This window comes from Rissa tridactyla, chromosome 10 (assembly GCF_028500815.1).
Source record: "Rissa tridactyla isolate bRisTri1 chromosome 10, bRisTri1.patW.cur.20221130, whole genome shotgun sequence".
NCBI classification, from domain to species: domain Eukaryota; kingdom Metazoa; phylum Chordata; class Aves; order Charadriiformes; family Laridae; genus Rissa; species Rissa tridactyla.
In genome coordinates this window covers 1,207,937-1,231,805 of record NC_071475.1, presented here as the reverse complement: position 1 = coordinate 1,231,805, position 23,869 = coordinate 1,207,937, and the positions used below count along the sequence as shown (strand labels likewise).

Sequence of the window (23,869 nt, the reverse complement as noted above, 5' to 3'; positions counted from 1 at the left end):
ACATCCCTATACATGGCCACTGGCCTGACAAATATTTCTGAATTCTGATAGTACAGGAAGCGTGGGAAGACTGAAATCTGATCACAATAACACTAAAATAATGAAGCAGTGATGGTATTTTCATAAGTCCCTAACCATTTTTTAATTTTATAGGGTTTTCTTGCTCATTTTTTGGCAATATTCAAGTATATCCCATGGCTGAAATGAAAAATAAGAGCAATATATATATTTGTAAGCACATATATAAATCTTAAGGGAGGAACCATGACTTGTCAAGTTCTCAAAAAAAGCTTTACTTCTCACAGCTGAGGTCCTAGTTCAGAGTAGCTTGGCCAGTATGCCTTTCACATCTCAGCCAAAAGGCTGTGGTTTCGAGTTTGCAGCTAGTGAACCCTAAGAGGCTCAAAGTTCAGACAAACATCTAGAAAGTAGGATACTTATCTGAACTCTTGGAGACTGCGAACAGATTCTCTTAGGACATGTCAGGCTTTCTGCTTCCACTTGTAACTAAAATACACCACATTCAAACCTTGATAGCATTTTGGTTTTTTCAGACTTGATCCTGGCCACTACCTAATCATGTGGACAAGGAAAGTCTGTAACTACATACCTCAGCATTGTGAGAAAGGCTGATTTCAGAAACGGGCAACAGTTCTATTGCTGTCATTTCCAAAGAGGTTTATCCCTCCCAAACTGAAATCCTACCACAGCAGAACAGGTACAAGTTGTCGTACTGCCAGGCAGAGAATGCTTGGATGAGACATTAAAGAGAAAAGCTAAGGCATCCACTGCAAAACGAACTCATGAGGTCTCTGTCCAGTCTTTCCCACGTCAGTTCAATACCTTCTCTCCTACCACTGACCCAGGAGCCACGACTTGGAGATGCTACTGCTACCAATCTTAGCACAGAGGGGAGAGACGTACGGAGTTCAACTCTTCTCATCTCCAGAACACCCCGACTACCAACTGCCTGCTCTGTCCAGTGATCATTGTGGGTACTTGCGTGCATACAAGGTCTGCGAGCACAGGAAACCCCAGTAGTCAAACCAGTCTTCAGACACTGAGTGAGAAAACACCAACATTTTATCAAACCGCATAATTTGGAAGTAAGTCTTGGATCTCTTATTGACAGAGTTAATAATAGCGCCATTCTCTACAAACTGCTTGTGCTATACTGTGATTAACAAATTACTTTGAGTTACTAAAAATATGAATGATGTTATTTAAAGTCAAATAATAAATCAGAAATGCCTCACCGTGAATACAACTCTCCAGCCTTTCAACACCATACCTATTGGATATTTTGTAAGTTGAATATTTACCGTACCGTTCCAGAATCGTTTTCATGGTTTTATTTTCCTAACTTTTTTCCTAAAAAAGTTTTATTTTCCTAAACTTTATTTAACCACGTTTCTGCTGTTTAACCACAGGGTGGTAATCTATAGTTTTAGACAGCTACCAAAAAAAGCATGTTCCCAAAAAACTCAGTAGGCACATGCTCACGTGTTTGAAATAGACTTGAGCAGCAACAGAGTATTCTGTAGTTGCAAATACAAAGAAAACAGCGCTGGTGGATGTGCAACCCACCTGTATTATGTTTGTGTCTTTTACTGAGCAATTTTAAAGGACAGTAATAGCAAAAGATACAGACATTACACTATTCCATGAACAGTATTATCTGCAAAAGTGGCTTTGTTTGCCTGTTTTTTTCATTCTTGGATCAAAAATGCATTTTTATTGAATCTCTATAGAAAAAAACTCAAGAAAAATAGGAGCCAGTATTTGAGCTGGAAACCAGCATGCTTGGAATATCCTGAACTAGAGATTTAAACCATCTCAGGAATGGAAAGTAATCTTAGATTAATAACGCCAAAAGATTTTCCAGTGTATTGAAATATAAATTTCCTGTTTTTTCATATTCTCCTACTTTGTATGTATAAAAGAAATGAAAATACCATCTTTCAAGATGTATTCAGTAGATTACATATAAACATCTCCTTAATGCCACAAAATACAAAGAACAATCTATTGACTAGAAGGAAGGAATCTATTGACTAGGAAGGCTCTACAGAGGGACCGGGACAGGCTGGATCCATGGGCCAAGGCCAACTGTGTGAGGTTTAATAAGGCCAAGTGCCGGGTCCTGCATTTCGGTCACAACAACCCCAAGCAACGCTACAGGCTTGGGGCAGAGGGGCTGGAAAGCTGCCCGGCAGAAAAGGACCTGGGGGTGCTGGTGGAGCCAGCTTAACATGAGCCAGCAGTGTGCCCAGGTGGCCAAGAAGGCCAGCGGCATTCTGGCTTGTATCAGGAATGGCGTGGCCAGCAGGAGCAGGGAAGGGATGGTGCCTCTGTACTGGGCACTGGTGAGGCCTCACCTCGAGCGCTGTGTTCAGTTCTGGGCCCCGCTGTACAAGAGGGACATTGAGGTGCTGGAGCGTGTCCAGAGGAGAGCGACCAGGCTGGGGAGGGGTCTGGAGACCAGGGCACATGAGGAGAGGCTGAGGGAGCTGGGCATGTTTAGCTTGGAGAAGAGGAGGCTGAGGGGAGACCTCATTGCCCTCTACAGCTCCCTGAAAGGAGGGTGCAGAGAGGTGGGGGTTGGCCTCTTCTCCCAGGTGAATAATGACAGGACCAGAGGAAATGGGCTGAAGCTGCGTCAGGGGAGGTTTAGATTAGAGATTAGGAGGAATTACTTTACTGAAAGAGTGGTCAGGCACTGGAACAGCCTGCCCAGGGAGGGGGTTGAGTCACCATCCCTAGAGGTGTTTAAGAAACGCGTAGATTTGGCACTTCAGGGCATGCTCTAGTGGCAGAGATTGTAGGGGTTTTTGTGTGTGTATGGTTGGACTCGATGGTCTCAAAGGTCCTTTCCAACCATGAAGATTCTATGATTCTACTTTACTATGGACTAATTCACGGCCAAATACATAATTAATAAATGTTTTGAACGGATACTCCAAGAAAACAACAAAGAAAGGATGCTATTTAAAAATGTTGAGACTGATAAAATTAAAAGGGACTGACAGATTTTTAAAATTTCTCAATAAAATATCATCATCATCATCCATGTGCCAAATTATGACCATAAGTGAACTTTTCTGGGTGAGTTATTAACTTCTGGAAATAGCGTAAGCGCTGACACGACTTCCACAAGAGAAGTACAAATGTAATATGCTTACATCACATAAACCATTATCCAGATGCTTCAACAAGTAGTATATTACAATTTATATCCTAAGGATTAGTAGGATTTAGCTGTCAATACAGCAGTAATGCATATTTTAGAAGTATAAATTAATGATTTTTGAGGAAAATCAATATCACGGATAACAGCTGTAATCCTCTTTAATAGAATAGCTTTGAAATAAATCAGGAAGGTTTGCTGAAAGGTAGCTGTCTTTGATATTCCATTAAACTAAGGATTTATCATACCAAGTAGCTTCTGTTTCTGCTAAGTTGCAAGACAGGTGCAGAGTCAGCCGGGGCTTCTGCCTGAAAGGTGCTGAGCACTGCTAGTGCTCACCGAGGTCTGAGAGCCCTAGGGGAATTTTCAGAAATTATGTTGTCGTATAAAGGCAAACCTATTATTGACTTACAAAGAAAGTTAGCCTTCCAAAGGCCAGATTTTTATCGCTGTTAAGGTATATACCGAAGGAAGGCTGATACTGATGGCGTTGCCAGAAGCACTTATTTCACACTGCAATTAGCAAACATTAGGTTGCTATTCTGAAGTACCTACTGTATTCCTAGGCACCAAAATAACTTTGAAATACCACTTTCCAAAATGCAGACATTTCTAAATTACAAAGATTCTCTTGGAAGTGTTGCTATAACACATTTTATAAAACATATTTAATTTTCTAATAGGGTCGATTCAATCAACTTTGCATTTTACGGCTATTTTACAAACAAGGATGCCAGAATCTTTTTCAGAATTAATAAATTTTCTCAGCATGTCTATAAGGGAAGCAAAGTTTATCTTCTCCATTCTTTCAGAGTACAGAGCTGACATGTCCTACCCTCAGGGAAAAGCCCTTCTCACTTTCATTAAAAAAAGGAAATCAAACACGTCCATTAGAGATGCAGTAAGCTACAACCCACTTCAATAAAATATATTTAAACATATGTATTTTAAATTCTGATCTTGATTTTTGTACTTAAAAGGGTACAACTGACCATAGAAGGAAAAAGAGAAGGGTCCCACACACATTTCCCTGCTTTATTCCCTGCTTGTACATGCAGTCAGAAAGCATCTATTAAGGATGGAAGACTAGGACTGCTGCATGTGTAAAGATACTTCTATACCGCGCTGACTTCATAACTCAGACTTTCATTTTAATTCAATCAGATTAGATTGTGGTGCTGATTATGATCATATCCACAAACAGCATTTTAACCGAGTTTCCACGGAAACACTATATGCCCCTGTTTTCTTTTTAGACAAGGCTATGCCTGTTTAACAAGTTTGCCGAGGACAAGATGTTTTGTTTAAGTTACATTAACTGGAGCCAATATTTCCTAATTACATTACCAGAAGAAACATTTACAGCAGTACTTTCACCATGGGAAACCCTCCATCGTCCAGCCCATCTTAATCTCTGAAAAACAGGAAACATCAGCACTGCCATTTCTTAAAACGTGTTAACTGCTCTTACATCTATAAAATACTGTCTTTTATTAAATGACAATATTGGTCTCGTTCTACAGTCTTCAAATATAAGGACGTTATCCCATGGCATCTGGATTTCTGTGAAACTTCCGTCAGAGAGCATCTGCCTACGAAGAGAGGGGGTCCAGTGGCCAAAGCACTGAAGTGGAGTTCGAAGGCTTAGGGTCTGTTCCTCCCTCTGCTCTTTACCTGTTGTGCAACTGTGACCAAATCACCTGAACTCTTCTGCGCTCCATTTCCCTGTTTGTGGAAGGATACTTCACATTCCATGAAAAGTGATTTGAACTTTATGAACGAAAGCACTAACAGCTAAGTATTCTTACAATCAAATGTTATGGACTAGGGTGCAATGCGGAAACAGGCATACCAACTTGCATGAAGCAATTTGGGGCGAGAAAAATATGGCAGGATTTGATCTTTCAAACTGCTAGATGGAATAGGAAACCTTTTATCCAGAAGCAAGGGTCAGTCTTTCAAAACCACTGGACCTACTGCTTTATAAAAGGTCAGAAAATAAGAATCTTTTCAAAGCATATCCTCATGAACAGCACAAATAGCCTGTAGCAATCTTTCTTTGTCTCTTAAATAGTGTACTTTCTCAAATCACATGGGGGGTGTATACTAACTCTAATAGAAGGTGATCACAAATAAAAGAGGGTGGTTTCTTATTTGTGGTTGCAGAGAACAGCTTGAACATCTGAATCCTAAAAGTCCGAAAAAAGAGAAAACACAACAAATAGGTTTTTTCAGAAGATTATTAGAAGTTCCAATTTACAGATTTTACACCATTGCTCACCACACTGGTAGAAATAAAGGAAGTCCACTCATAAATGGTTTCCTTCTTCTAAAGGCTGACGTTGCCTATTTGAGTGTTCTCTCTTGTTGTCTCTTACCTTCAGTGGACAAGTGGAGTATTGATTAAAAGACTTATTTTTGTCCACCATAATTATTTTTTCATCCTAATTTACCCTAATTATCCATCTTAAAGATACTATATAAATAGCAATAAAAATCAAACTACTACTCTCTTTCAGAAGCGAGGGGTTTTTCCCATGTTTAACCTCACAAGAACTCTAGAAACCTAGGCCTGACGGCTGCCATCATCTGTCCAAAAAGGCCCAAAAAGTTTTGTATCTTTGAGTGGTCAGTTTTGTTTACTATTTCATCCTATTCTTATTCAGAAAAACAGAAAGGTCGTATCATACTCACACTCACAGTTCAAATAGCATGTTGATGAAAGGGTACAAATTACACTTCATCTTATCTCCACTGAGTTCAATGAAAGATTTCCCTAAGATTTTAGAAGAACCAGGCCCAAAGTCTTAATTCAGAATACTTAAAGCTTCAAGACATGCCTTGAAACACTTTTGCTAAAAGTACTGTGACACTACAACAAAGAGGATTGGAGACAAACAGTTTTTTGACTTCTGTAGTGCAGATCTGCACTGTACTACGATGTAACCGACATGTCGTTCTCGGCTGACAGATTTCAGCCAAGTTGCGTTCAGATGAAGTATTACAGAGAATCAAGCATTTTGCAACTCCTTCACATGGACTGGTGTCTACTGTTTTCACATTTTCAATTTAAGAAAGTCTGCAGAACTGTCGTTCTAAAATAGGTATCTCTTAACTCCAAAGTTAAGAAAGCAACAATATGTAAAAATACGATCGGCTGATGGTCTATACTAGAGTAGACTAAGTATTTCGTTTCCATGGAAAAGCCTGTATTACAGCTCCTTTCAGTTGCATGAAATAAAAATGTTCGTTTAAGTGCCCGTGTTTGGAACATGACATCTTCAAATCATCACGAGCTACAAATTGCAGAGACAGCGCTCTGCGCTTTCTTCTTTCTAAAGCGTTTATAGAAAGGAAACTTGTAGCAGTAACTAACAAAAACCTATTTAAAATCTTACTGACAATGAAAAACAGAGGTATGGAAATGATGAGTTTCACTAAACTAGGCATATGATGCGTAACTTCAGCTTCTAAAAGAAGTTAGCCTACTTCTATCAATGAGTACTTTAAGAAGTGGCAGAGATTGTTGGTTGTTTTTTGTGTGTGTGTATGGTTGGACTCGATGATCTCAAAGGTCCTTTCCAACCATGAAGATTCTATGATTCTATGAAAAGGAGAAGCCAGTGGTACTGTTCTTTGAACTCATCTGTTCTAACCATGCTGAGACACAGAGATGGAGAGAAAATGGACACTGAGCAACATACCGTTGTTTTGAAAAAGGAAAAGGATAAAAAGTCTCAGCCAAAACATGAGTAACCAAGGTTAGCCTTGCCATTATGGTCCAAAACAACACACTGCAGAAGGGAGTGAAAGCAAACAAAGAAGATCAAAATACACCCTTTTTGACCAAGACAGCTATAGCTACATGGACAGAGGAAGCTCAGCTAGGCTGGGAACTTTTGAGATCATACCCTAAATTAAATAGTATTAAAATAGAAGTGCCTTTGATAAAAAGGGATTGTAAACAATGATAATACATATTGCCTGTATACTTTAGCATCATTCAGTGGTGATGAAGCAGAAGTCAGATATAAACATTGAAGACAAAAAGATGAGGTCAACATTAAATGTTGCATAAACTTTAGGAGTAGTAATCTACTTTTATACGGTATTTTTTCTTTATACTTTGCCCACAGGCATTCCAACTGCTGTTATAAATTTGTTATTCCCTCAACTAATGCATGTGCTTGACCTGGAAAGTTCATCCTTCAGCATCTTCGGGGACAGTAAAATAGAAGCCACAGTTTAAAGCTTGCAGCTAGCTTTGGTTAGTACACACGAAAACTAGGATGGCTCAGTATGATGACTGGCAGGACTTCATCACTTACGCCAGTCTTACTAGAGCACTTTGCTTCTTACCTAGCAGACAGCATGTCAGCCGTTTGGTATGATCCTCCTAACAGTTGTATTACACCTCAGGAAATAATTTTCCTTTTCACTTAGTCAAGAAAAGGCAAATGTTATACACTCCGGATACTTTGTATATTGTAAAAACGTAGTCTATTAATGAGAAAAGAAATCATAGAACAAGGGCCTTCTGTAATTCTCAGCATGAAAATAGAAAACCAAACCAGACGTACAGAGGAATATATAGTCAAAACAGACAAGATAATAATGAACAGGTACAGAAGAATGTAAGAATAGTGAAAACATGATATTCCTTAAAGATTTCAGTCTTCAGTGTCCTTTACTTGCCATTAGATTATCCCAGTCAAGTGGCTTCATTACTGCTGGTATAAACTACACAACTATATAAACAGGGTTTTACTAAAGCTTTTGTTAATATTTTATAGCTATAGGTTTTAGGTTTGTTCTTTTTTTTTTTATTAGCTTCATTTAAATGTCTATTGTTTTACTCCTGCATATATTTCCTCCCAGGGTATCTGAAAACCTTAATCATCATCCCAATGCTTCTCTCCCACATTACACTTTTAGAATCAAGTTCCATGACTTTTAATAGTTATGCTTACGTCAGAGGGATCAAGAGGTTTAAATTTCAGTACCTATTAAAGGAATTTAATTATCCAACCAGTTCCATTTGTATACACTGTTACTGCTCTCTGCTAATCTATACCAGATTTTTCAGTATTGTAATTCTCATTAATAAAAAGCCCTCTGAAAGAGTTATTTTCTTTTTCTTTTAAAGACAAAAGATCTATCGGTGGCCTATTTTACAAATTCTGAACAGAAACATCATTATCCTTTATAATAGCTAAGTTTCCCAAAGATTTATCATGTCTGAAAACAGCACAACTAGCTAAACTTGAGCAATGAGAAGTTTATCTATATATCTGGTTTACTCTGTCACTTAATTTAAAAATTTTGTGGAGAAAAAGGTATTTTAAAAATGCACTTGGTGTTTAAAACCTGCTTACAGGTTAAAAATAGGAGAGGCGGAAAAAAAGAAAGAAAAAGGATAACAGCGTGCCATGTGATCTCAGAGGGCTTTTGGTGCCTGCTGCTGTACAGGGAAAGCAGTAGGGATGACACGGAAATCCGGAGAGAACAAAGAAACAAGAAAAGCAGCAAACCGTGTCCTGCCTTGCACAACTCACCTGCTATTGAAATGAAGAACAGCAGCAGCCAGTGTAGCGAATCTGGCGCATTCTCGGTCACTGGAGTCACACGGAAAAGTTTACCCTGGCTCTGCTTGTGAAACGGCCCCGTAAGCAACGGCCACCGACATTCCCGCTTCTCTTCACCTGTCGCGTTCGGAGGCCTGCCGTGACACAGCTGCCACAGACCAGCACTGAAGAGGGTCCCAGTCTGGGATCACGCGTGTTGTCATGTACCTGGTGGATGGTACACGGCACTGTACCTACTGCAAGCCAAGTAAGGCTGTTTCAGGAGTTACAGGCTTCAAGCTTTTCCCTCAGAAAAGTTCCAACAAAACAAAATACTCCACTGAAGCTTGAATCCAAAGCCATGAGGACATTGGTCCTGATCCAGTAGAATACCTAAGTATATGCTGACGTTTAAATCCATGAAAATTACGTATTTAACATTTATCAGCTGCATAATTTTGATGTCAGGCTATTTAGTACCTTGCTTAAATTAATAAAAAAAATTCCCATGGCTATTTCAAGTGTTGCAAGTATTACATAAACTTAATTATTTGACTTTTTACTGCAGCAAATGTCATATCCCTGCTTCTGCAAGTTCTTGTGTTCAAGTGACTGCTGTGTAGATACCAGAGCAAAGAGAGAGTCCTTTTGTGCCTGTAAATACAGGAGTTCCCAACATCTAACACTGACTTTTACTTAACTACTACAATTTGCCTTAAAAGCACAAAAGGAAGTAATGAAGTACGAGCAGCACAATTGGTGAGCAGCAGTTTAAGAAAGAGCAACATCCTTCCAACTCTGAGAAGAACTGGCACACTAAATCAACCTTTCAGAACGCACAGGCAATTTATGTTTTGCTCTTACATTTGTGTCCAGGGTGAACTACTACCATGAACAGAAATTTCTATTAAATATAAAAATATGAAAAAAACCCACTAAGTAAAAGCTTAGAAAAGAACTTTATCTTCAGTGTAGAATGAATAAGCTGCCTAGAACAATAGTGAGTGATCTCAATTTTAACACCTTTACGAGCGGACAAAAAGCACCTAAAATGTCGAGTTAAAACAAAATGTACACCTGGCCTCATTTTTGCATGTATTTTTCTAGCTCCTGTTTTTATTCCTCTCATTTCTGTCAGCTTTATGTCAAGCAATATATTTTTCTATTTACAATAACGGCAAAATGAATTAATTAATTACTCTGATTACACTGGAGATACATTTTATCTGTGGATGCTCAGCATCCAAGAGGTGGTTGTCATTAGCCAGGAAATGATCAAAAATTGAATCTGCACCCTTCTCCGGCTATTTGTGATGGAACAAATATTCTGCTGACACACAATCTGCCCCTTGCTGCAACTTCATCTAATTTGCAATTAAGGTAAAGAAGCCCAGCATCTCTACTCCCGATGTTTCTCCTCATTCTGAAGGCCTTCCACCCCTTCTAATAGATTTTCTACCTACCACAGCACACTGTAAGGCTGCGCCTTGAGCAGTTTCCCAGAAACCTCTTCTCACCTTCATACATTTCTGCTCATCTAGTTATGGGAAAAGGAGTACAAGCTGAACCGACTCCTAATGACATTGCATTAGAGTTATAACGTCGCAACAAATGGCTGACTGATCTCCCTAATGGACTGAAAGTCTTGTGTCACTTTAGTGCAGAAAAAAACCTGAGAAAAACTGCAAAGAACTGATCCAAACAGTTGTCTGTAGATTACCAGCAAAGGATATGAATGTTAAAAGAATGTTCCAGTCCAGACCAGAAGAGCAGTCTGGGGGGGAATAGAGTTCTGACCTAAACTGAGAAGGCGCTCAGGCAGGCAGCCCCAGTGACACCACGGGCCACCGCAGCGCCCACCTCCCCAGTCTGCAGCTTGCTGCCACTAGCAGGCTGCCGGTCCCCCCATCCACCCCTTCCCCCGCTGTAAATTTCCACCTGGAATGCAGCGTGTTCCAGCTCATCTAGTCCACTATTACATCTCACACACTGGCCTCTTCTAGAGGTGTCAGAGGAAGGCGTAAAAATTCCCATAAATAATAATTACGGAAAAAAACCCTGCCCAAAGGGAAAGGTTTTTCTCCATAATTCGTGTCATTAGTGGCTGATTAAAGCCCTTAAGAGTGAAAGTTTATATCCTTCTTAATGATTTTTTTGCCCCTTGAGGTAACTATGGCTCCAGATTATATATGAATCCTACTAATCTTTTGGCCCAAGGATAACTTCCAACAATGCGTTTCATAGATTAATTATGCACTGTACAAACAAGTACCAGATGTATCTAAGTAAGGCAAAACAAACCACTGAAAAGAAGAAAACTGGGCTCTTCCCTTCAAAGTCCGTCATCCAAAATACAAAATCACAACTCCCTGCCTGTTTCCTCATTTCTAGAGTTACAAAATATTGTTTCTCACCTTAAAGGACACCACCAAACAACTCACGACAACTGCCAAGGACAGGCATGAACAACTTTTTAGACGTCATGGTGCCTGCTTATTCTGTCTGATAACCAGTATTTGATGTTATTAAACCCTAGCTGGTATTACTCTCCCCTTATCCAACCTAACCTATAAGATGTCTGAAGAAAACCGCACACCCACCTCTTCTGTAAAACACGGCCAGCTTCTTAAGGTATAAATCTTCCTCAAGCAAAATTTGGTTTGATCCCTTGGCTCATACTTCTCCTGTGAAAGGTATGCAGAAGTAGGATCCAGGGCCTTCCTCTAATTTTTGTTCGACTTTTGAAAACCTAGTACCCTGCCAGGCAAAAGCTGAGAGGCTCCTGAGCCCTCAGGGTGCAAGGACTACCTTTGTAGCAAGAAAAGCATGAGGGATGCAAGGGTTCCTGTGCCCTGTCGCCTTCGTTTGCGCTGCATTGTGACTCATAGCTGGGAAACGATAACATCTTCTTCCATGATACAGTACTGTATTTTTTTAGGTGTCAGTTTAAAGACTTTTAACAACAAAGGAATGGGGTGCTTCGCTAACAAACATGAATTATTTTGTGTCCTGACCCAAAACGAAGAGGAGTCCGCATTGGAGTTGAATTTAGGGTCTTCAGCAAGAGTTTAACTGTTTTTCCAATCCGGAGACACGTTAGTAAGGAGAAAGTTCACACCAATTCCATGTAAGTGTCGCAGTTTTAATACCTCCCCAACTCAAAAGCATAAGGAAAATAAAATCTAATAAAGAGAACGTACACAAATTGTCTGCTGTGGTCTTAGGAACAATTTTTATATAATCATGTCTGCCTGATCTCGACATCCAGTGCAGTGGAATCCAAATGCTGTAGCTTTTAAATATTTGAAATATTTATATCGTTTCCTTGCTGCTAGAGTTTAACTAACATAGTGATCTTCTGTAAAAGAGATGATTCTCACGCATAAAGCAGACGGCAACAACTGCTGCAACAAAGCGTACGCTGGCAAAGCAAACCCTGAACTGCCCCCACCAGGCAAGAGGGACGGGATATTGGTCCGTTGGGCTGTCTTGCCATTTGCAATGGGAAACATATCTTGTTACAACAGCGCATAAGTTAATTTAAGCAATCACAATAACACAGTTGCTGCACCACATCAGACAACTGCAAAGAATCTTGCTGGTTGTTCAGAAGGCCAGAAGCAGAGCAGATTTCATGGTTATTCCGTTTCTGGCAAATCTCTACCTGTGTCACAACTATAATTTTCACCACATCAGACTTCTCTGTCATAACCAAAGTATTATTACTAATAAATGGGAATAGGACATGGATTATAGGTTGGAGAAACTTCTGTTTACAAAATATGTGCATTCAGAGTTCTCAATATAAGGAAAAAATAGCCACGTCTACACGAAAAGCAAATCGACAGATTTAATCATAGGTTTCCAAATCTGAACTCGGCATGAAGATTTAAAAAGAAGTAATAGCTTCTTCTACCACAATTCAGAGTACATAAAACAACCTCTGCATTATTGTTGGAACTGAACCTCCCACAGTGCTTAACTTTCAGTGACCTTGTCCTACAACATCTCTTTAATATGGCACATGCTAAAAATAATACAATTACAGCAGCAAAGACTTACCTAAAGTAAGAAAGGCCGTTAACAGACATTCTTTAAGCCCTCTGTTAGAAGACGCAAACTGCTGTGGGAGCTTGTGACCCACCTGGTCAGCAAACGTTAGTTAAGAAGGCAAAACAACTGAAAAAAGAAACCTTTTGAGTTCATGAGCCAAAATAAAATTTTAGATACCAAAGGGAATTTAACAGTCTTATCATAGCAGAAAACAGTAAAATAATAGCTAGTACCTCCTGCAAACCAATCAAAAGCCATGAAAAGGGCTGTCAGTGATGTAGGGGGTGAGTTACTGCAAGGACAGAGGGATGTCATCTCAAGCAACAAGTACCTGAGATAAATTTGTTCTTCGAAAGGGCAAGGCAGAGTATCTGCAGCTAGCGAGGCTACCGCTTCTAAGGACGCTATTTTATAATAGCCTTTTTTACATTTAGTTCTGTCTTCATTAAAATGATTCACTGGTACTATTTAAGATAGGTCTGTTTATATGTTTGTATATCTGTGCACATACCTGGGTTGGGAAAGGAAATAGCAAATAAATGTATTGTGCAACAAAGGCGATAGGAGAAGAGGAAACGGCCTCAAGTTGAACCGGGGAGGTTTAGACTGGATATTAGGGAAAATTTTTACACTGAAAGGGTTATTAAGCGTTGGAACAGGCTGCCCAGGGAAGTGGTTGAGGCACCATCCCTGGAGGTATTTAAAAGCCAGGTAGACATAATGCTTAGAGATGTGGTTTGGTGATGGTTTTTGTCAGAGTTAGGTTGATGGTTGGACTCAAAGGTCTGAAAGGTCCCTTCCAACCAAGGCGATTCTATGATTCTAAAGGTTAGAGAAGCATTTCACTTTAACCTGACCTTCGTTTAAAGTACATTGCAGCTGATCTTTAAGCTTATCTCGCTCTCCCTTTGTAAAGTTGGAGTTATTTAGTATGACTATGGTACAGGTAATCTGTATCTACAGCATTCCTCTACACTAAATCGCAGACTTTCATCCTCTATCAGATGATGTGTCATTCACCAAGAGTGTCAAGGACAGTATGGTCTGCCATTGGTAGCAATAATCCCAGTACCCTTGATATGAACAGTCACATTTACTTTACAGAACATCAGTTATTCTGCGTTCTTCATTACACAGCAGGAGTCACTGTTCCTTCGGGGACCCTGATTGGTGTCAGAAACAATTCAGCAAAGCATACAATAAAAAAAATTACAGCTCTCTCCTGTGGGTGAGGGTGGCAGGGATCTAAACACAGACCTTCAGTACCCAAAAGGCAGCTATGGAGAAGATGGGGTTACTTTCTTCACAAGGATGCACGGTGACAGGACAAGAGGTGATGGACACCAGCTGCTTCAAGGAAAGCTCTGTCTGGGTGTAAGACAAAATTACTAAGGCTGACAACAGTGAACCTTGCAGTAGGTTGCACAGAGAAGTGATGGAATCTCCCTTGCTGGAAATATCCGAGCCTCAGCTTGACAGGACCCTGGATAACCTCATGGAAGACCCTGCTTTCAACAGCAGTTTGGACCTGATGATCTCACTTTTCTATGATTACTACCGTAGCATTGCCTATAGCATATAAATTTTGCCCTAGAAAGCGAGCTTTCTTTTCAAAAGCACCTAAAGGACAAATTTGAACCCAAGACAGGTGTGTTACATATTGGAATAGGTCTGAAAGCTTTTGATTGCACAACTTCCTTCTCCACAGGACAGCTAACAGATGGAGCGATTGTGTGGCCATGAAAGAATCTATGATACACCAGATCTCTCATTCCTTTAAACACCTTTGAGTTCCTTCATAGTCACAAGTCATTAATCCTTTTATTGTTGCAGAGGTACGGTACGAATGAGTTATACCAAAGAAGGAACAGAGGGATAAGTCAGGGCACCATACAAACACATGAAGTACAATTTTAATATCGACTGCCATTTCTTTCCAACATCTTTGAAAATAAACAAATCTCTTATTATTCTTGGTGATCGTATCAGTATGTATGCCATTTTTACATACGGAGACCCCAGTCCTGTGTTCCCGCACAAGAAAAGCCTGTCAGCACAACTAATGGATGTCAGATGAATAAGCTTAGAAGAGCAAACAAATGCACTGTCAAAACCATGTCATCAACCCACGGGCCTATTCGTGGTGGTATTATACACTCCACTGCCCCCAGTCTCAGCCCAGGATAATCAGAATCCATGTTTAGAGTCAGCTGATCTTGCAAAAAATTGACAGAGGACAGCTAATAATCTACCACAATTCAGAAACTATGCCGGATTTAAAAAAGCAGCTTTATTTTTGTGCCTTGCATTTGAGGCAGATTAAATAAATGGAAAAGGCAAGGCTATCAGGTCATTATTTGTGTGTTACAGCTGTCCAGCTGGAGTTGACAGATACTCTTTGCATGGCCTGTTGACTGATTAAGAGGCAGAGTAACTCTCTCAGAGTCGTAAATGGACGGGGGTGGGGGAGGCGAGGAAGACTGTGATAAAGAAAAAAATCAAAGGCTGATGGAATAACTCACTAGAAATAGTTGCATTTCTATACAAGCCACAGATACCATCTAAAAAAACCCAAAAAACCGCAGAAAGGAAACTGGACGGACACATCGCAGATTTGAAGTGGGAATCAGAGCAAAGTATTTGTTACTGTTCTACTTCCGAAAACTGGACTGAATCTTCGGCAAGGTGAAGAACGAGCAAAGCAGAATGAAAGGTGAGATACTGAAGCATTCAAATTAATAATGAAATTTTTCTGTTCTCTACGCATCTCTTGCCGAGTAGTTTGTTTTAACTCTACATGGGAAGCCGCGTCTGTTTCTGAAGCCGACTGTTGCAGACCAATGTAATGAACTGACGGTATTGCTTACCTTGCTCGCCAGAAAGCTCACTTCTTTCAAGTGAATGCTCAGTGCAGAACTGAGTCATTGCAAAAGATTATGTATCATTTTAATAGAAATACAATTTCATTTCTGAGTGAAAATTAATGAGTGGTTTGTGACAAACTAGTCTCAAAATAAAACTTTCATTTATACATTTGTGATATTCAATGTTACAGTCATACACTGTTATTCCTTTAATATGGTGTTCCCTGTTTCTAATTAATGTTTGATCTCATTTGATTAATCATTTGATTAATGTTGATAAGAAGTACGTCTAATTTCCAAAGGTTCCAAGTAGTAGCAAACTAAAATGTTTTTCATTTTGAAATAGTAAATAGTAAAAATGATTTGAGGTATCTCAAAAACAATACTACAAAAGGATTTATCATTCTGACTCTCTTTTGTCAAAGAAAATCTGATTATTCAACATCATCTGATTATTTTTTTTTTTAATATTTTGTGCTGTGTATACAAACATGGCTTTAAGTGGCACCTTGTTTTCAAAGCAAGGTCATTAGCAAGATACGAAAGGCAAAAACTATTATTTTTTCAGTTAAAACTGACCTGAACATCAGGGAGCAGATGATAATTATAAATACTAAATATTACTAAGTAGTTCTGTCACTTCATTTATTTTTTTAACAGCTTCTTGAAAAATGTTTGCTGATTGTGTAGAAACTTGTATCGATGGGAAGTACAGCCGGCATTCGGATAAGGGAATTAAAGCAATAAGAATAAACATAGCTATTTCAAAGGACAAAGAGAATCTGGACTGCCGAAAAAGTAACATTAACTGTTTTTATAGCAGTGTCTTCGAAGCTTGACGGCACACTAACTTAATTCTTTTTAGGTAGTACAATTAGTAAAAACACAGAAAAATAAAATTTCTACTTGCAATTCTTCTGACCTAAGATGGTTCAAAGTTGTTACTACCACAGGAAGAGAAACATTCCAATTTCATAATTTTAGAAACTGCTGCATTCCCTTCAAACATCACTGCTCTGCTGACGGCAAATCCTCCTGAAAACCGTTTGTACTTAAGAGAAAGCAATCGTACGTACTTCATTTCAAGCCCATGGAAGCACTAACTTCATTCTGTATTATAGAAGTACTTCAATACTACCTGTAATTTACTCATGTATTGTAAAATAAATTAACTCTCTTCATACTATCTACATTAATGTTTATTACGGAGCCGTATATCCTTGGCCCTTGTTAATGACCTGTATATAACCAAAAGACAAACATCTTCAACTAATGTTAAATCTCCTTTTACTTGTGATATAGGCAACTGGCACGTGGTTTTGAGCGTCGCCTTATTAATACACACAGCTCACGGATGTCCCAACAAATGCCTATGCTACACAGCTTCAAAGACTGCAGACTGCAGGAACAGAGGATTTACTGAAATTCCTGCCCATTTACCTCCTGAAATTCAGATACTACAGCTGCAGAATAACCGTATTTGGAGAATCAACCAAAATTCGTTCACTGGAACACCGCTGCTCAAAATCTTAGATTTGTCTAATAACTCTCTCTCAAGTTTGGCACCAGGTGCTTTCCAAAAATTACGGTATCTACAGGTCCTAAATCTAACCAGAAATTTGATTCATTATATAGAAAACAAGACTTTCAGTTTCCTCCCACACCTAAAAGAGCTGGACCTGTCATCCAACAGCATTATACGCTTGCCTGAGACTTTGGGGAACAGCACAGGGAATATAACGTTGCTGTCTGTGAAGCGTAACAAACTGCAGAAAATGGAAAGAGTTCTGCTGGAGTCACTTCCAAACCTGAAAGTGGTTCTTTTCAAAGATAATCCCTGGCAATGTAATTGCAATGTCTTTGGCCTGAAACTGTGGCTGGAGAGCTTTTTGTACAGAGGTAAGGAATTCTTCTCGGTACGTGCAATGCACACGGAACACCTAACCAGCACCAACTGATCTTCACCGCCATGGCGCAGCTATTTACGCCACGCCTTAGACCAGCCCCTCCAACAGGAACAGTAAAATATCTTCTCATTCACAGGTCAGAATACAGGTGCTTTCATAAATACAGGCGGCCAACTAGAATCACAGAGGACCTTTTTATTGGCACGGAGCAAAAGAGAGAAAGCACGCAGGCACACAATCACATAGTATGTATGGAATTCTGGGAATACGTATGCGTAGTGCGTGCATGCACATGTATCCACATCTCTATATAACAAGCATACTGGTGCACATACACTTTACCAACTTACTCTATAAAAGCGTTTTACCTGACGCGTGGGGGTAAACATCAAAACAGATACCAATACCAATTTCACTTTAGAGAACTCGGGATTCTAATTCCTCTACAAATTAGCATTTAATAGCTCTTAAAATTTTTTAAAAGAATACTTTACTTAAAAATGTATGTTACACCTTGGACAAGTTTACTCTTGCCTGGTATTGCTTTCTAATTTGTTGTTAACCAGAAGAGGTAGGAAATTCATTGACAATTTCCTGACGGAAAGGCGTAATGCCATCATGTGGGGGAAAGTGAATTTTATAAATAAAAGTAGCCTCATCTTTTGGTCACACCCGCCGTTAAACACATTCAGGAGTTATGCTGTAGAAAAAAGAATATGATTTAATTCTAAAGGAAGTAAGTATGAGAAGAAATTAATTTTTTTTCTCCCAGGAGGCACGTTCAGACTCTGGGAATTCAGAACAGCAGGGCAATTTGCTTTTCTCTAACTCAGGCTTTGGTGCTCGCGTGTGATCCAGCTGCTGATTACCCAGCTGTGTATGGAAGTGACGTGGAACATGCTGCCAGCCAGCCTACGTGAAGACGGTCCACGCTGCCCGTGAGTGAACGAATTGCCGTTTCCAGGCACCAGGACTCTACAGGCCAGCTGGGAAACGGTACTGGCCACGCAGGGACACAGTTAATCCCGGAACAGTCTCTGAGTGAGGAAAAGTCACGGCCAGAAGCAACCTTTTAGAAAAGAGAAAAGCCTAAACTCCTCTCAGGGTTAAAATATTAATATTTTGGACTGGTAAAATATTACATTATCCCAGAGCTTTAGTTGTATTAAGCTGGAACCATTCCCTAACAAGAAATTCCAGCAGGGGTTCTGACTTCTCTGTGCAGAAGAACGTAATGATCCAAGATAAACATATCAGATTATCTTAATTACTCTGCCAGCAGCATAAGTATGATAGCTTATTTGAAAAACCAACATTGTTTAGAAATTCAGTGATGCCCTTCCATCTTTCCCAACATTGCACAGATTACCTAAACGAAGTGACTAGAAATTACAAATTCATTTTAGCAGCAAGCTTTAAAGGAAGCCCAAATACTATGTTCTCGTCTACATTTATATTTCCATAAAATTTCTTGTGTGAATCGCGTGAAGAAAAATTAGTTACATTGCACATTAATCTTTCCCATCACTTATGTTATATACATATGATAAAACACTACTGTGGCCCTACTAATATTTCTTGCAAGTCCTAACAAAACATCGCTGGAGACGGAACATTGTCTGCATTTAAAAGTATTGACTGTTGTGTCCAATACAACTTTAAAAGATCTCAGTATTTTTAGCTGAATCCAGCTCAGGCAACAGTCATGTGATGCATACTCACAAATAATTACAGAGAATGCTTCGGTCCAGGTGGGACTCCAGCCTTCTATTCCAAGTACACCTATCTGAGTTACTTAAAACCATAAAAGAATCACAGCTGCAGGAGCTGGAGTTTTATCTATATTCACATTCAAACTAACACACTGGAGGTGTGTCTGGAACCACGCTTTGGGTTTGGCTATTAAAGACCAAGAGACAAGTTGCTATGCTTGTATCTCTCTTGGAATATCATCAATATTTGGGGAGTCATCTCCAGATGTCAGTTTGGGTCCATCTGTATTCACTACTTTCTCAAAGTCTTTTCAGGATGAAAGTTTCTATGCCTGGCTTTAGCTGAAAGGTGGGTTATTTTGGATAGAGAAGAGGAAGAAAATCCAGCTGATTTGATTAGTTAATTTTTTAAAACACGTAAACGTTGGTTTGGGCCTTGTTGACTCCTTGACACACTACACGCCTAAAGCCGTGGTGTATGCACTAATTAGAAACCTGAAGCCTTCGCTGGGTGTGTGTTCCTCTGTATGCCCAGAAACGACGGCCTCATTGGCCAGGACTGAGGCTTCCTACTTCCCTTCCCATTATACTCAAAAAGTCCTTTGGGAGAGAACAGAAGCTGGCTCTCAGCAATCACAAAATTTACCATTTGAGCAGGGTAATAGATCGATTAATCTTAACTCCTTTAGACCTCAGTGTATTTTCTTACCATAAGCCTCGCTTCAAAAAATTGCCCACGCAGACATAGAACTTCCTGAACTTCCTCTTTGCTTCGTTACAGTTAGCGTATGGCGTCAGAACCATGGCTATTTCATGGAATATTTGAATCAAGTGGGAAATCTTTACTAAGTATATTGTTTCCATTTCTCTTTATAAAAAGAAGTAATGGTATGAATTTGAATGGAATGACTTGGCTGATAACAATACCTCTTCGTTTTCATCTATGACTTATTTCTTACTTTTATACCACTGTTGTTTTTTACTTTTACATCCATAAAAACATAGATTACTTAATTCCTGACGAATTCCTTCTGGCAAATACTCCCTTATTTGAGTGATAAATTGTAATAATCTCACCACTGATCTAACTGGAAAAAGATCTTAAAGATATAGTTATAAATCTTTAGAAGTATAAAGTCAAAGCTGACGGTAAATTTACTTCAGGTTTCTGTTGATTTTACGTTAAGATAATTCAGAAGCCACCAGAATTTAAGACGATAAATCTGTGGTGTTTTTTTCAGGAGGAATAAGCGATGGCATTATCTGCTCAACGCCAGGGATTCGGAAGGGAAAGGACCTCCTCAAAGTTCCCTACGAGCTATTCGGAGCCTGCCCCCTCAGGACAGCTCACGTCCACCTGGCCAGCGTTCACCACCACAGCTTTGAGCACAGAAGTTCTCCGAAGTACGCTCACCACAACGAACACGGGGAATACAGCCGCTCCAACTGCGAACCCAAACCAAAGCCAAGGCCTGTTAGTTTGCGTCATGCGATCGCCACTGTCGTAATAACCGGAGTTATCTGTGGAATTGTGTGTCTGATGATGCTGGCAGCTGCCGTTTATGGTTGTGCCTACGCTGCAATTACTGCTAAATACCACAGAGAACATTTGGCCCCGGCCAAACAGCATGGGACTCCTGAGGAAAAAGAGCCATTTGATAGTTCCTTGGCTTGAGTTACTTTGTCTTTGGTTTCTTGAAAATAAAGCCCCCACTTCAGCTAAAAAGCCTGGAATCTAAACAGGACTGATATAGAAATGACTGCTTTTTTTGTTGTTGTTGTGTTTTCACATTTTTTTTTCAATGTAAATATATATATTCTTTGGAATATATATTAAGAATTTATGTAGAAGAATGTAACTTTATTTATATCTTGTGCATGTATAGTCTGAAGCCACTATTGAAAGCTGAGTGTTTGAGATGATGAAACCCTGACGTGGCCACTGTAAAGCAGCCGTTCTCCATTACCAGCTCTGTGTAATATTAGTACAATAGATGCGTTATGGTGCAGCTACAGTCAGCAGCTCACACGAGTGAGCTTTCTGCAAAGGAAAATACAAAATAGCTACAAACGTCTGACTACATTTTCAGATCTTAAAATACCTGGTATATTTCCAGAAATACAATTCACAATCGGTTTTAGAACCAGTCAGCCTATAGTCTGTGGTCACTGCCACTGGTAACTTAAACATGTGTTAAAAACATTTCCACGTTTTTTCCACCTTGCAATCGGCCCTAGAAGACAACAATTAAACATTACGTCCGTTACCTACCTTAGAAAATAGGAAGTACCTTGTTAACTATCACATTTCATTTTTAAATTACTTAGTAGGGAAGAAAGAAGAGAGCTGAGAAAATGCTGAAGAAAGAAGAAATGCTGCAGTGTTCAACGAGAAGCAGTGACAGGAGCACATAAAGCACGCACGGAGAGAGGTGACCCTTCCCCTGCTGGCACACGTGCTTGCTGCAGACATCTCTGAAGCCTCTTATTCCCAAATCCACACACAAGTGTTCCATTTTGCAGATGCCACGACTGCAGCTGCAGCTGCCATCACAGTGCTGCCCTTCAGCGCGGAGGACAATGGAGTTGCATGTTTACGCGCTCCCTCTCAGAGAAAACATTCAGCTGAATTCATGCAAGGCTCCCCCCGACCTTTCTGCAGCGCAGTTTTGCCATCAGAGGAAATCAGAGCCAAAACCACTTGAGTAATACATGTTTAGAACAGAAAGAGTATTTTAAGTGTGCAGAAGTATTTTTTAAATAATTATTAGAAATTATCTTAAAGCATCCAACAGAGATCAGTAACTCCATCTACCTTTTCTGAGACTAGAAAAAACAAATCTAAGCTATTTGTGACAGATATTTAACGCGTTTTCTAAATCTCTCCAGTGACACAGGGTTGAAGACCTGTCCAAGTAGCTAATGCAGAAATCAACTTCGCTCACAGCCTTGGGGATTTTCTCAGCATCTATCCTCAACCCCTGGCGAAAACCTCGTCAGTTTATTCCACTGGGCAGAAAACTTGAGGACAATGGCTGAGCATCAGCCTGCAGCACGGGCATCCAGAGACCTCCCCTTCCCTTCCAACAGATGGATTCCAAGACGAAGCTTCCAGCAATTCTACTGACAGCCTCCACTGAGTGATGGGCTATATGGCAGGAGTCACGTAACCCTTGCTCTTATCTACTTAGTAATAATTGCAACCTAAATATTAAAGCCCATTCCTCCATCTGTAGTTACTTTCGTGTCCAGAGAAAATTAAGCATCTCACTCTTCAGCTAAATCTAGCAGACACTGAAAACAATTAATTACTGTCTAGTGGGGTTTTTTAACTGCTAAGTACTTCATATTATTATTAGGCTCTCTTCATTCCTCCCTGTCCTGAACTAAATAAACCAAGCTGTGTCAAATTTTCCTGTAAGGCCAGATTCTCCAAACTTTTATTTTCCTGCATTTTCTGGAACTTTTCCAGTTCTTCTATTTTTTTATTTTTAAATGTGGTACCCTACATTGGACATATTACTTCAGCTGAGACATCATCAGCACAGAATTTTTAGAATATTTATATTCAGGCTCTTTAAATCTGATCTCTTGATGATGTATCTCAGAAGCAACTTTGTTTTTTTCCTTTTAAATATTCAGTAAAGCTTAATGAATAATCGATTTTCAGAGCTAAGCCATTTGAGTGTGTAGATTACATTTTCTAGACTTTTATCGCAGTAACATTTTACAAAGCAAAACAGTTTTTCAGACAGAGAAGACTGAAGTAATACAGGATAGAACCTTACTGCCCATGGGCCAAAAAATGAGTTCAGAGCCAAGCCAAATCAGTGCTTTTCTGTGGTGACGACCTAAAGCGACCACCCTTGCACTCAAAGCGCAGACCCTAAGACGACAGCTAATAAACCTCTGATGTGCAGAGAGATTTCACCCATGGTGTTTCTAATAGGCTCAGATAGAGCCATGCCCCTCCCATCACACAGGCGTCCACGCTGCTGATACCTTCAAGCAAAGGAAAACAAGAACTGACTTGATTTTTCCTAGTCAGGAATAACCACAACATCTTCCTAGTCCTTAAAAAACAGCCTATCAACGAAAACCTCTCAGGCTTTCCTTACTGTAAGACAGTTTTAAAAAAAAAAAAGAAAAAAAAAAGAAAAAGGTGAGGAAGAGGCAATGAAGGGCACAACAGCATTTAAAGAAACCCTTTCTAAGTCACATTTAAGATGCTTCGGGGATTTTCATGCACACATAAGGCTGTAAATTGATACAGAGTTCTGCCAGAAAGCAAAGTAAATCATATTTCCATTAGTTCACTGTGCTATGGGAGTAAAGCAAGCCAACCCATGCACAATCTGCTTTATACTTCCTAACTTGCTATTTGTTAAAGAAAAAAAAAACAAACACAAAAATCCCAGAGAAATTTTTCATTTAAAGTTTGTAAGACTATATGTAATATTTACAAATGTGTCAGCAATTAACAAATTCCAGTTATTTCTGATGATAAGCTAACAGCAGACATTCAATAGAGAAAAGTATTGATTCAGTTGCCTAAATTGATAAATGCAAAATTGTTTGGTTT

General features: G+C 39.5%; 2 protein-coding genes across 2 annotated transcripts in view; one reads left to right on the top strand and one right to left on the bottom strand.

Moving 5' to 3' along the window:
• The window catches only part of CACNA2D3 (calcium voltage-gated channel auxiliary subunit alpha2delta 3), a 457,404-nt gene that overhangs the window by 57,059 nt on the left and 376,476 nt on the right, over positions 1 to 23,869 (bottom strand). The window lies entirely within an intron of this gene.
• On the top strand, positions 16,340 to 20,962 carry LRTM1 (leucine rich repeats and transmembrane domains 1). Its single transcript, XM_054215928.1, has 3 exons — positions 16,340 to 16,466; positions 16,971 to 17,567; positions 20,529 to 20,962. Exons 1-3 carry the CDS (start codon positions 16,340 to 16,342, stop codon positions 20,960 to 20,962), a joined length of 1,158 nt encoding a protein of 385 aa, XP_054071903.1.